The sequence below is a fragment of the Perognathus longimembris genome, unplaced genomic scaffold, assembly GCF_023159225.1.
Source record: "Perognathus longimembris pacificus isolate PPM17 unplaced genomic scaffold, ASM2315922v1 HiC_scaffold_4200, whole genome shotgun sequence".
Taxonomy (NCBI): Eukaryota; Metazoa; Chordata; class Mammalia; order Rodentia; family Heteromyidae; genus Perognathus; species Perognathus longimembris.
The window spans coordinates 18,540-32,284 of record NW_025959492.1 but is presented as its reverse complement, the minus strand read 5'-3'; the positions used below and the strand labels follow the sequence as shown (position 1 = coordinate 32,284).

General features: G+C 45.7%; 1 protein-coding gene across 1 annotated transcript; it reads left to right on the top strand.

The window, feature by feature from the left end:
• Nucleotides 1-654: 654 nt before the first annotated feature.
• On the top strand, nucleotides 655-7,840 carry LOC125344738 (3 beta-hydroxysteroid dehydrogenase/Delta 5-->4-isomerase type 1-like). Its single transcript, XM_048337119.1, has 5 exons — nucleotides 655-769; nucleotides 1,162-1,355; nucleotides 4,387-4,551; nucleotides 6,841-7,724; nucleotides 7,781-7,840. Exons 2-4 carry the CDS (start codon nucleotides 1,211-1,213, stop codon nucleotides 7,650-7,652), a joined length of 1,122 nt encoding a protein of 373 aa, XP_048193076.1. The 5' UTR covers nucleotides 655-769; nucleotides 1,162-1,210; the 3' UTR covers nucleotides 7,653-7,724; nucleotides 7,781-7,840.
• Nucleotides 7,841-13,745: the final 5,905 nt, after the last annotated feature.

The window sequence follows — 13,745 nt, the reverse complement described above, 5'->3', positions numbered from 1 at the left end:
CTGTGGCCCAAAAAGCAGAGCAGCAGCCTTAACCAAAACAGTATCCACATTATCCTAAGTCTGTGTTAGTGCCAGATCCATGATGAGCAGACTATAACAAGCACTCCTGTGATCTAGATCAGAAATTAGCTAGCTGTTTATCACAGGCTAGCTTCCTTTTGATACTGCTCTTCAACTAGGAACACAGACCTCTTTGGGAGGAACAAAAATTGAGGTTTTGGATACAAAGAGAGGGAAAGAAACTCATCCCACATATAACTTTCTCAACGGAGCTGTCATGATTGTAAATTGAGTTTAATTTTTAATCAAGACAGTAGCTGCATAGCAAATGACATTCAATTGTCAGGTGACAATGGGCTAGAGCAAAATTCCTGCCAGATGTATATATACTGTGAAACAAAAACCAAAGCAAAGTTATCTCTGGGATTTAACCCTTTTCATTTAAGTACAGGCAGTATGTAAGAACCGACAGGCTTCTTGATGCAAAATCCACATCACACTCACCACAGCCTGGAGGCTGGCTTGTCTTCTTGTGCCAGAAAGGAGAGAAGTACTTTAGAAAAGAGGTTATTGAGACATAGCTTGATGGGACATAGTCCTCAGGGAGGAGGGATTCTCGAGACAGAGTAAGCAATGATCACCCAGCAAGAATTCAAGGTGATAAGGCTGAGTCAGATGCTACCGTATATAATGCTCCAGCCCTGCCTTGTGAGCTGAGGAGACCAGCCACCAGATATCTACTGCCTCACTGTGTCTACCCATCTCACTGGTGAGAACTTTCTAAGCTGTTCCACCTCTCCTGGGACTTGCTAAGCAGGTCTTTTGGTTTAGGGTTTTGGGTTTGTTTTTTGTTTTTTTTTGGGGGGGGGTTGTTTTGTTCTGCTTTTTTTGCTAGCCCTGGGGCTTGAACTCAGGGCCTGAGCACTGTCCCTGAGCACTTGAGCCACAGCACCACTTCTGGCCTTTTCTGTGTATGTGGTGCTGAGGAATCGAACCCAGGGCTTCATGCACACTAGGCAAACACTCTCGCCCTAAGCCACATTCCCAGCACCTCCTTGTTTCTGTTGGTTTGTTTGTTTCTGTTTTTTGCAAAAAATGGAGTGCAGTGAACATGATACACTGTATTCCTTTGACTTGTACCCTGTTTTCAGCCTTCTCCAGGGCTGCCTGCCTTCCCACCTCCTCCTGGTGTTCTGAGTCCTGAACTGCTATGGCTGCTTGGAGCTGCCTGGTGACAGGGGCTGGAGGATTTCTGGGCCAAAAGATCATTAGCTTTTTGGTGGAGGAAAAGGAGCTGCAAGAGATCAGGGCCCTGGACAAAAACATTACTCCAGACATCAGAGAAGCATTTTCAAGTAAGTGAGCAAAAGGCTTCAGGGCATGGCTCCATTGTGAATCCAGGGTGTGTGGTGATGGGGTCTGGTATGGAAAGGGGAGGATGCTTGTGCCCCTCGGGGTCTCCTCATGGACACAGTCATCCAGAGGATGCAGGAAGGGAACAGCAAGTGTGCAGTGCACATCTGTGGCAAGAGTAGATTGCGGGCCTGCTGGAGGAATGCAGAAAGCAGACACAGCCAGTCAATGGGCTTCTGAGCCTCTCTTCTTCTTCTCTCGTGGAAATCATTCACCAGCTCTGCCCCTAGTCTCCAGGTCTTTCAAGAACTGAGGGCTGCAGGTCCCTCCCCTACCGATTGCCAGAGACTGGTTACTTTTTGCTGCTTGCTGGTTTTAGTTTGGTGGTCACTGCATTTTAAATTGGGTTAAATACAATATGAGGGATTTTAGGAGGTTACTTTTTTTTTTTTTTTGCCAGTCCTGGGCCTTGAACTCAGGACCTGAGCACTGTTCCATGCTTCTTTTTGCTCAAGGCTAGCACTCTACCTCTTGAGCCACAGCTCCACTTCTGGCCCTTTTCTATATATGTGGTGCTAAAGAATTGAACCCAGGACTTCATGTATACAAGGCAAGCACTCTTGCCACTAGGCCATATTCCCAGCCCTAGTAGGTTACATTTTGTGTGAAAATGTTTGTGGGAAATTTAAGAAGAGCTAGAGACGATAAATGTGAGCGCTGCCTAAGCAGGGTGCACTGCACAACAGGCAGAGCCAGGGCCAGTGTGGCCACACACTCTCCAGATTCCTTAGGCTGCTTTCCCCCAGTCCCTTTTCCTCAGCTCCATTCTCCTCAGGGACTAGCAGGAAGAAGGCTGGTGTCCAGGCAGAGCTGTTGGCTGCCCTCCCTCGCCATCTAGTGGTGCTTAGTGGTAAAGAAGAAGGAAAAGGCGGGGAAAGGAGGCTATGTGATAAAGATCTCTAATCATCCAGAGAATATGTTTTCATTTTCACTTCTGTGCCACCTAGTGTCACCTTCTGGATCTAATTATCATGGTTCCTCTTAGACAGCGAGAAAGACTAAGAGCTAAGGACTAAGGTGAGAGCCCTAGCCCTGACATGGCCCCTGTAATTGGTCCTCTGACTCTGGGTCCAGAGAATGCTTAGTCTCTTTTTGCTGCCCCACTGTGTGCTCCAGTGGTTCCACACACACTACTCTAGCCTAAGAGGATTCAGTGTCAACCCTGGATAGACACTCGGCGCTCTCTGCACACACAGGACCTTCCACAGCTCTCCAGGACAGCACCCATCTCGTCTGTGCTTCTTTCAGAATACCCCAAATTTCCAACTTACTCCTCGGCCACCCTCCATTGTATTTATGAATGGAAGACGTCACAGGATCAATATCACTTATAATCCTAGTGTTTCAGCAGGATATGCAGGGCTATGACACATGGAAGGGGCAGCAGAAGGGAAAGAATGCAGACTCCCATGTCCTCCCTGTGCCAGGATCTGTGTGCCCTGTTTGCGGTGAAATCCCCTGGCTCTGGGCTTCTCTTCTCTTGTTACCCCATCTCCTCTGACACCAGTAAGAGAGAAGGGAAAGGAAGGGAGGGAGAAGCAGCAGATGCAACAGAATCAGAGATGTCCACGGTCCAATGCACATCTCACCCCAGTAGCCTCTTCAGTTCCCCTCCTCCACTAGAAGGCCCTGCTGGGAAGGCCTGACAAAGAAAGGGCCTGGCATAGCTGGCACTCGGCAGAGCATTAGCAGGCAGAGTAGCCCTAATTCACTGCCAAATTCAGTTCAATTGATCCTTCCTTTTCCTATCTCGAAAGTTAACCATAAGCAACTAGACCTACCCGTGGGCTGGAGGAGTAACTGAGCAAGGCAGGGAGGCAGGCATATTCTGGTCTTTTGGATAGATACACAAAAGTGGGGCTGCTGGGTCATAGGGGAGTTCTATATATTCTGGACTGGCAGTGTGTGCTTAGCTCTGTCCCTGAGCTGCTCTGGCCTGTGTGCCTCACCTGTACTACAGCCGTCAGATTTCAGAAGGAAATCAGAAATCAATTGGAGAGGAAATTGCTTATTTGTGTGTAAATTATGGAGCCAGGCATCCACACAGACTGCATGAAGCACTGTGCTCTATTTGGTGGCCATTAAGGTGACACCATGATGAGCAGTGGTGTCTCGTGTGGGGATGGCCAGCTGGCTAAAGAAGCAGTCAGTGCCTTTGAGACTAACTGGGTTGCTACGGTGATGTCAGCTCTCAGGATATCTAGTATCTTAGAGGTTGACTTAAGTCTAGCACTGGAACGATCTAAGTTCCTCATCAATGTTTACACTCTACCTCTACTCACTCAAGCATGGACCATAAGGGCTGAAGGGAACTTGCTGATTGTGTTCTACCCAGACATAGTATCCACTGAGTCCTGTCTGGGCCAGGTCTGAAGTGCTCCATTGTTACATGTCCTTCCTCCAATCATAGCCCTAGAAGCTAGCTCCTGCTCCTCAGAACTCAGTCACGGAGTGCGAGTGGACCTCCTGATCACCTAGCTCTCTGTGTCAAGCTTAAACTGATGCCATTATTAGCTTTCTAAACTATAGCTCTGAAACTGCTTCACTGTCCATGCCAAATCTACATGCAAATACTATTTCCCTACAGGACTAGGGAAAATACTGTGTTTTCCCTCTTGTATCCAGCTCTCACAACCTCTCCATCTGATCTTGCTAAATATTACCAAGTTCTCTTTAATGAAATGAATTTTATATACTAATTTCACACAGCACACAGAAAGCACACAGCACAACTCACTGTTCAGATGCATTTCATTAAACAGGATGTCATGGAAAGGGTTTTGTTGATCCCACTAAGTACTGCAGATTTCTATTCCTGTGTCTTTTTAGCTCTTCCATTAACTGAAAGCGCTATTCCTTCCAACATTATCACATTAAGATTGTACCTGAACACCAAGACAATGGGCACCTGCATGAGGATCTTTTGTGAGCCATCCAGAAAGCTGCCCAATGCCTGTTCTGCTGTTCCCACAGAGCTACAGACCAAGGCCAAGGTGACAGTGCTGGAAGGAGATATTCTGGATGCCCAGTGTCTGAGGAGGGCCTGCCAGGGAGTCTCTGTTGTCATCCATACTGCTGCTCTGATTGATGTCACTGGCGTCAATCCCAGAGAGACCATCATGGACATCAACTTCAAAGGTACAGTGCCGGGGGGTCGGAGGGGGGAGAGGCGAGATGGAGGGCAACATAGATGAAAAGGAAGGTGATGAAAGGAAGAAAACAAGCCATTTTACAGCTCCTGCCTGTCCTGGGTCTGCTGCATCCCTGGCTCACCAGGGCCAGCTGAGAGAACTCGGGCTGTGGTCTGTGTTGTAGATGAGAAACCACAGCTGAGAAGGGGCAAGCAGATGGCAGGCCCCACAGCTTGTCCATGGGTGAGCAGAGATTTAAATACACCTGGATCTCTCCAGCTGCTATGATTGCTCTTCCTCCTGATCCTACATTCCACCCTCAACTAGACTCAGACCCCACACCCTCCATATCCATTCACCCTGCCTCCCTGGGCAGACCAGACCTTGTAGCAGCCTCCTCCGCATGCTCTTAACGCCTCAATCCTGCCCACCTGAAGTCAGGATTCCTCTAGCAAAGCCACTCCACGGTGCTCTGCTAGGAAACACATTTAGGACTTGCCTTCCCAGAACCCCTCCCATGCCGTCCATGACGGCCTCTCAGCTCACCACTGGAGGAGTCTTGACCAGCTGGTCCTAGCGATACCCAGAGCCACCCCACAGCTTCTCATCCCTAAATGATCTGTGCCTCTTTCTAAAGTACAAGTTCTTAATCTAGTACAAGTCTAAACATACTCCCTCGAGGAAGCCTGCCTTGTAATTTTTTTAAATCCCTCTGACCCCCTAGGGCCATTCTTCCCAGACTGAGTGCACCCTAGTCCTTTCCCTTTCATATCTTGACTTTCAATCTCAGGACTCAGTGGTTGCTATTTTAAACCACCAGTTGCCTTTGGATTTCCAGCAGTATCTCAGAAGTGGCTCATTCTAGTGTCTGATTCACCACCCCCATCGCTGTCTACAGTGTGGGAAGGTATGGCAAGGCCTTAGTTCTGCTCCTAGCCTTTCAAGGGATATTTGCCATGTTTTCCAACAAGAGAGGTGGGAAATGAGAGGGATGGTGCTACAGGAGTGACATCACTAAACCCTGTCACAGGCTTAGAAAATATGTCACAATGATGGTAATTTTTATCTTGCTGAACTTCAGTCTGAAATTACTTGTCCACCACATTTACCTTAAAATGAGGCCAGAAGTCCTGAGAGTAAAATTATAGTAAGACTCTTAAATGGGTATATTGCCTTTGCCTGGGACAGTTCTTCCTTCTGTTAGAGAAGTTGTCATGCTGTGCATTTCCACCATGACCAAAACTTCTACTGACATAGAAGTCCAACAAGCTCTGACAATGTGAGTGTTCCCAGCTGAGGACCCATTTTGCTCTTTAGTTCTCCACCATAGTCCATAGAAAAGACCAGTGCAGAGCCTGAGAATGAAAGCAAAAAGGAAATCTTATCATTCCTACAGTTCATAGCTAGGTAAATGAAGGCAGAGAAAGACCTAGACTGACTTTGCAAGGAACACAAAACCCATCCAATGGAAGCTGGGTCTCTAACATCTACCAACTAGATAACAACTTGCCCATTTATGCATAGAATGATGATCTGACAATGACTCATTGACTTATAAAAAAGGAAAAAAGCAAAACCAACAAGTAATGTTCATTTACATTAATTGCTTGGGTGATTTCCCACCAATCTAAAAGAACATGAGCTCCTGAGATTATGTATTTAAAAGGACCTGTTATGAAATGATATATATATAATATGCATACTATATATGCTATTGTTATATGTATATAATAGTAACTTAAACCATTATATTGAAAAGGACAAAATCAAAAAGAATATGTAAGGCTGGGAATGTGACTTACTTATAGAGTGCTTACCTAGCATGCATGAAGCCCTGGGTTCGATTCCTCAGTACCAATATACACAGCAAAAGCTGGAAATGGTGCTGTGGCTCAAGTAGTATAGTGCTACCCTTGAGCAAAAGAAGCTCAGGGACAGTGCCCAGGCCCTGACTTCAAGCCCTTAGACTGGAAAAGAATATATGTGTGTGTGTGTGTATATATATATATATATATATATACATATATATACATATATATATCTCATAAACACATGCTCATACATAGGCAGACACATAGGAATATGGTCCCACAATGCAGAGTCAGAATCTCTTGATTTGGGCATTATTCTTGTGGCTGTTGCTACCATTGCCCATATTTGCCTCTGGGACAGATAAAACCCACCCAAATGTAGGTTTCCTTCAATTGGGTGAAGAATATAGATGACCATGAATTTGAAGGCATGGAAAACGCTTTGCTTTGTCTCCGCATGTTGACACCATCTTCGCCTTTGACAGGTACCCAGCTCCTATTGGAAGCTTGTGTCCAAGCAAGTGTACCAATCTTCATCCATACCAGCTCAGTGGAAGTGGCAGGACCCAACTCCTACAAGGAGATCATTCAGAATGGCCAGGAGGAAGAGCCTCTCGAATGCAGGTGGACTGAACCATACCCATACAGCAAAAAGTTGGCTGAGAAGGCTGTGTTGGCAGCCAATGGGTGCACTCTTAAAGATGGCGGCACCTTGCATACTTGTGCCTTAAGGCCTATGTACATCTATGGGGAAGGAAGCAAACTAATTTCCCCCATTGTGAAGAGAGCCCTCACAACCAATGGTGTACTGGAAAAAACAGGCCCATTTTCTCTGGTCAACCCAGTCTATGTGGGCAATGTGGCCTGGGCCCACATTCTGGCCTGCAGAGGCCTGAGGGATCCCAAGAAGGCACCAAGCATCCAGGGGCAGTTCTACTTCATATCAGATGACACACCTCCCCAAAGCTATGATGACTTAAATGATACCCTGTGCAAAGAATGGGGCCTCCGCCGCGACTCCAGGCCCAGCCCTCCTCTCTTCCTGATGTACTGGCTTGCCTTCCTGCTGGAAGCAGTGAGCTTCCTGCTGAGCCCCATCTACACATACCGACCCCCCTTCACCCGACATTTACTGGTACTCTCAAACAGCGCGTACACCTACTCCTACAAGAAAGCACAGAGGCATCTTGGGTATGAGCCCCGCTTCTGCTGGGAGGAAGCCAAGCAGAAAACCACAGAATGGGTTGGTTCACTTGTGAAGCAGCACAAGGGGACACTGAAGTCAAAAGCTCAGTGATGTGGGGGTAGCCATCTTCCCAGCCCCCACTTTATTATATTTTATGTTTAAAATTTCAAATAGTTGTACAGGGCATTACAGTTTACAAGGAGAGCACTCTTGCCACTAGGCCATATTCCCAGCCCCAGGGATTACGGTTTAACATGTCCATTTATATTTCCAAGGCTTCTCAATCAGTCACCCTTTCCAGCCATCCCACATTCCCTCCACCTCCTCTCTGTCCTTCAGGATTCACCCATCTTCCTCCCACTAACCCCCTTTCATACTTTTTCAGCATCCTGGTGTTTATTTTGTTAAACTGTTACTTTTTCAAAGTGTTGACTCCATGAAATTTCACTGCTGAATATACTGTGTTTTAGTCATCTTGATACTTTGTGTGTGTGTGTGTGTGTGTATGTGTGTGTGTGTTTATGCACAAGTCCCTGTGTTTATTTCATAGGTTGTTTGTCTTGTTTTGTTTTTTCTTTTTGGTGGTTTTTTTGTTGTTGTTGTTTTTGTTTTTTTGGCCAGTGCTGGGCCTTGGACTCAGGGCCTGAGCACTGTCCCTGGCTTCTTTTTGCTCAAGGCTAGCACTCTGCCACTTGAGCCACAGCGCCACTTCTGGCCATTTTCTGTATATGTGGTGCTGGGAAATTGAACCCAGGGCTTCATGTATAGGAGACAAGCACTCTTGCCACTAGGCCATATCCCCAAACCTGATAGGTTATGTTTTGGATCTAAAATCTGCATATGAGCTTTCATGGCCTGGCTCATTTGCTCAGTGTGATGTTTTCTAGATGCCTACATTTTCCTGAAGATGACAAAATTTCATTCCTCTAGAGGGATACATGAAATTCCATTGCATATACCTGTGTGCATATATATGAAATGTTTATAATTACTATTTCAAAAGTAATTCCACTTAACCAATCAATAGAAAAAGAAAAACTTCCAAAAGGAGCACACCACCACCCAGAAAGCCACACAAACTGCATGGGTCTTGATGGGTATTTTGACACTCATGTTGACTTCAGGTAGACCACTTCAAGACAGGAATATAACACTCTGTCTTCAATGGGTTATAATCTTACCCAAGCACAGCGTGTGAACTCCTAGAATGTGGGAGATCTTCCTAGCAATGTCTCTCTCCTCCAGAAAGTGGTCAAAGACATATTTATGGTATGTGACATAGTTCACAGAAATGAAGACTGGTTTGATGCTAGGCAGAGGAATCAGATCCAGGTTCCCCTTTATCCTTGCAAGGGTTAGCATGTGCCTGCTTCTGCCTCTCTTTCCTACCTATCTCCCCGGTGAATGATCACCATGCCTATCTCTGGTGATACTCAAAGTTCAAGGAAGGGACTCCCCAGGTGCTCTACTGTGAGGGGGGTCGGGTCTCAGCTCTGGGACATGGGAAGGAAGGCCACCTGGACACTCTAACTTATTTTCAAGGATGAGAATCAGCACACAGATCCACTCCCAATCCAGAAGTTAGAGCACACACCTTGGTGGACTGTCTTCTGTGGCTCAAGTGACAGCATGGGACACCTCTAATGAACCCCACGTCTGCAGGAAGCCTGTCCATCTCATCACAATGCTGGGAAATCCTCCGCATACAAGGGGAACGCCAGCATGAACATTGCTCACACGCTTACATATTCCTTAAGCAGAGACCTCCTCAAGCAGAGACAAACTTGCTTTATGAAACATTTCCCAGTCCCATCTCTGGTGTCCTAAGCTGAGCGTTTCCTGTGGCCTTGACAAGCAGGGCACTGGGTACAGGCAGAGAGTGGGGAAGAGCATGTAGTTGCACAAGGTCAGGTGGAAATGGCAGCCTTCAGCTTGTCCTTCTGGTGAGCAGGGCTCAAAACATGGGCTGGAGTTGGGAGCTGTAAGTTCAGACATGAGGGTTCCATGGAAAACAGGGAGCAGAGACGGTTCATGCTGGAGACTCAATGGCTTTTTCAGAATGACTTTCCTTTCTAAAAGAATAGCAGCCTTAAGAATGGCAAGGGTGGCTGCAGGGGAGCGTGCGGTGAGGACTTGGTCTTCATAGTGAGGTGATGTCATGAAGGTCAGAGAAGATGGAGGCTGACCCAGTGAAACAGATTGAGAAGTGGCAGAGGCGGCCTTCCATGTCCTTCCTGGGTTCTCTGGTGACCACAGAAGGCCATGTTGCTCTCTGGTGCTCTTTGTAGCCCTCACTTACTTTTCACCTGGCTGTCTAGACAAGATGTATGACTGCGGCTACAGGAGTCTATGGGAAGAAAAGTGTGGGATTGCTTACAGTGCTCATTGTTTCTGCATGTCCCAGCACAGGATATGATTTGATCCCTAAGTTTTATACTTCCTATTGTCTCCAAGAAGATAAAAAGTGCCCAGCTGGTGCTGAGGCAATCCATTCCTGTAGTCCAAATTAAAAAAAAAAAATGAGGTCTGGGAACATGGCCTAGTGGCAAGAGTGCTTGTCTCATATACATGAAGCCCTGGGTGCGATTCCCCAGCACCATATATATAGAAAAAGACAGAAGTGGCGCTGTGGCTTAAGTGGCAGAGTGCTAGCCTTGAGCAAAGACAAGCCAGGGACAGTGCTCAGGCCCTGAGTCCAAGGACCAGGATTGGACAAAAAAAAAATTAGAAAAACAAACCAGTTGCCAATATTTAAGTATATGCCAGCTAAATTTGCCTGACTGCATTTAGTCATCAAAGAGAGTTCAAAAACAAACATCACAAAAATTTCAGTGAGGTCACTAATAAGCTCATCTTCACTAATCAATCCCAAGAATTCCAAGTTCACCAGACATAGTTCCTCTGTGTTGGCAGAGCCCAATTTCACCAGGTAAATCATTCCATGTGGTACAGTCATGAAGAGCAGCTCCATTCTCATATTCACACGGTAGGCTTACCTAAATTAAAGCATACTATAATTTAGTGTTCCCAGCAGATGACTGTGGGTCCTGAAGCTAACCTGCTTGATGCTCCAAGAACTTGGGTGACCCCAGGTTTGTGGCTATCTTCCTCCAAAACAAGTGCCCAGCCTTGCCATAATCCTAAGGGCTCAGAGGAAAGCAAACAAGAAGGAGCTGTAATCATTAAGAGGAGAAAGGTTGTATTTACAGATGCAGAGACCGTGCAAGGAATGACTAGTCAAAGTCCACTGCAGATGACAAGCACTCTCTGTTACTTATTATCAAGATATACCATACAGAAATGGTTAATGTATAATTCTTATTTTTCAAGAGATTTGGAAACAGATTTTTTGGCAGATTACATAGAGAATGTCCCATTTTCCATAACTCCGTATCCATGACCTATCCTCCTATTCTCTACTCCACCATTCCCACACTGGAAAGGAATGAACACACAGGTCTTTGGAAACAGACACCAGTGGTATAACATTAACACCTTCACAAATATCAAAGCAACAGCATCTTAGGGAGCACCTGTAATGTTCACACAAGAAGAATTCAAGTTTATTATGTTCAAAGTCCAGGATAAAAAGCTCCAGCTCTGCTTGAAGCTGAGGAAGCAGCACACAGGCTCTTACAATCGACTTTTTAACAGCTGAACAGGTTAGTGCTTTTCATTTTCTTCCTACTATTTCTGATGGTGGTGGCCACATGGATTTTGTCATGATGGACCAGAGGGAAGAAGAAGGTTGTGATGTTGTGATGTGCCTTTCTTGGGCTCAGGGCCAGAATCATTTCCACATTCCTCTCTAAAGCAGGTTAGGGTGGCTCCTAAGAAATACTTTTCCACAGGGGCCTGGCCTTGAGCCCTCAGGGAAGGTATACACAACAGCCAACACAGCTTTTATCTAAGGCCTTTCCCCTTTCCTACTCTTAGTTATCACTGAGGCATTTACTTGGTGTCTAATCCTATTCCTGCCTGCTTCTCCATGTTTTAACCATGGCTATAAGTAACTATACCCAGAGTTACACTAGACTAGAGTCCTAAACTGAAGATTCCAAATGTCAGATTTGGCCACTTATGCCAAGACATGATGGAAGAAGATCTGAGTTGTTGAAAGGCACGGGAAATTTTAGTAATGGGCTGGCCTGCACGTGAGAGGAGGGAGAAAGCAATTCAGCCTGTCTTCCAGGCAGAGACCAGAGCTTTAGGGTTAGATGCAGGAAGCACTGAGGCAGGAATGCATGCATAAATCCCTTGTTGAGGTCAAATGTGTGGTCAGTGGTCAAGAGGATGATTAAGGATTGGACAGGTGGAACCATATCAAGATAAGGCCATTGTTTTTGAGAAACATTGATAAATTTGGATTCTTATCACAAGAGGTTTCTCCATGGATTCTGACATTCCGGAAATCCAAGGTGCTACAAAAGAGAGTTCCAGATGAAAGGACATATGTGAAAAATGCAGGCAGGGCATTTGCTGGCCCAAGTGAAAGGTCAGTGTTTTCGCACTGACCACACTTCCTAAGTTACCTGCTGTAGGAAGTCACTTTTAAATATAGAAATAAATCAAAAGGAGTTGAGATATCAATGTTAAGCAGCTTTCAAACACAATCATAGCTGAACTTTACCACTGGGCTACAGACACCTCTACCCCATCTCCACAAGAGTTTGAACTTTGTTATTCCTGCTGACTTTCTGTACAACATAAACCTTCCCACAAACTCCCTAAAGAATGAATCCATACTCAGTTGTTTATTTACAATACAGATAAACTGTTGCCAGCACTCATCAAAAGTTTCATTAATTTCCAGCTGACTTTTCTAGCTTAAAGCTTGAAGCAGGGCTACCATTTTGTATATCCAGGGAACTCATTTTCAGAACTGATTGAAATTGTTTTGCTGGACTTCAACTGCACACACACACACACACACACACACACACACACACACACACACACTTTTCGCTATTCTCTCCCACGTTGACTTTAATCACAATTGACATAAATAGCGCAGAATTAGGGTCAGTGGGATGGAATTTCCTAGAATGATGCTGAGTTTCAGCAATGAGATGAGTCCTGGGAAACCCCTAGGTTATGTATGGTGGAGAACTGCTGCACTGAAAGCCACTGGAAATATGAGGTTGAAAGTGTATATAGCTTTCCTGGATATATAAGGAAATAAAAGCTTACAAGTGAAATGTTGAATCTTTTTTACTAATGCAAGATGGATGAGATGAAAGTAACATAGAGATCTGGACAGACTGATTGCTTCCTGGACGCCCTCACAGCTCCAGCCAAAAATAAAACAACTTAAAAAAGAAATGACCTCCAGGGTCTGGAGTTGCCAAGGCTGTGGGCCCAGCCAGCTGTTCGCAAGTAACCTTAAATGCACCGGTTCCTGGTTACAAAGTCTATGCTGAACTCCAGTGTTGATCTGACAGACCCTACAGGTTCATGCCTGGTGGCTATAAACCCAGTATGGATTACACTGAAATTAGGAAGACCTCTAGCTTTCCTAATGAGAAGTAGCTTGTCCCTGCCAACACAACTCGTAAGTGCCAGGCATTCTTTCTACCCTGAAGCACACTGTCTTGGGAAGCCACAAGCACTAGTTTTTGTTTTTTTTTTTTTCTGTACATCCAATTTCAAGCTCAGGTCCTTTGCTGATAGTGACAAAGCAGAGTTCAAAGCAGTAGAGGAGGGTGGATGAAATCCAGCGTAGAAGAACTGAGTCTCTAGAGAGCTGAGACCCTTCTTTGCTAAGAAGCTTGTTCTCGAGCACAGAGACGCTAATTCCGATGACATTGCCAGGCTACACACCATTTCAGAAAGAGCACTGAATGTTGGAGGCCAGGACCTGGTTCATGTTTTAATTCTGCTACCAAACTTAGGCCAAGAGCTCTTCCTCTCTAAGGTCCTCCTTAGCTCCATCATTTGAGCTGTTTCATTGTCTTCCAGTCCTGACAGAGGCTTTGTGGTCATGGTGACCTAAGGGGCCACGACAGTGAGCCCTGCCAGCCTCCATAGATCACAGTTGTGCCTGTATTCTAGAACCATAGTACACAGGTTTCTTCCACAAAGCCCACGCTGAGTCAACCTCTTATCCCCAAAGCAGCAGTCCTGAGGGACACAGCATTAAGTTGGGTACAATGGCTCACCCCTGTAATCCTAGCTACTTGGGCCACCAAGATCAGAAGCATCTGC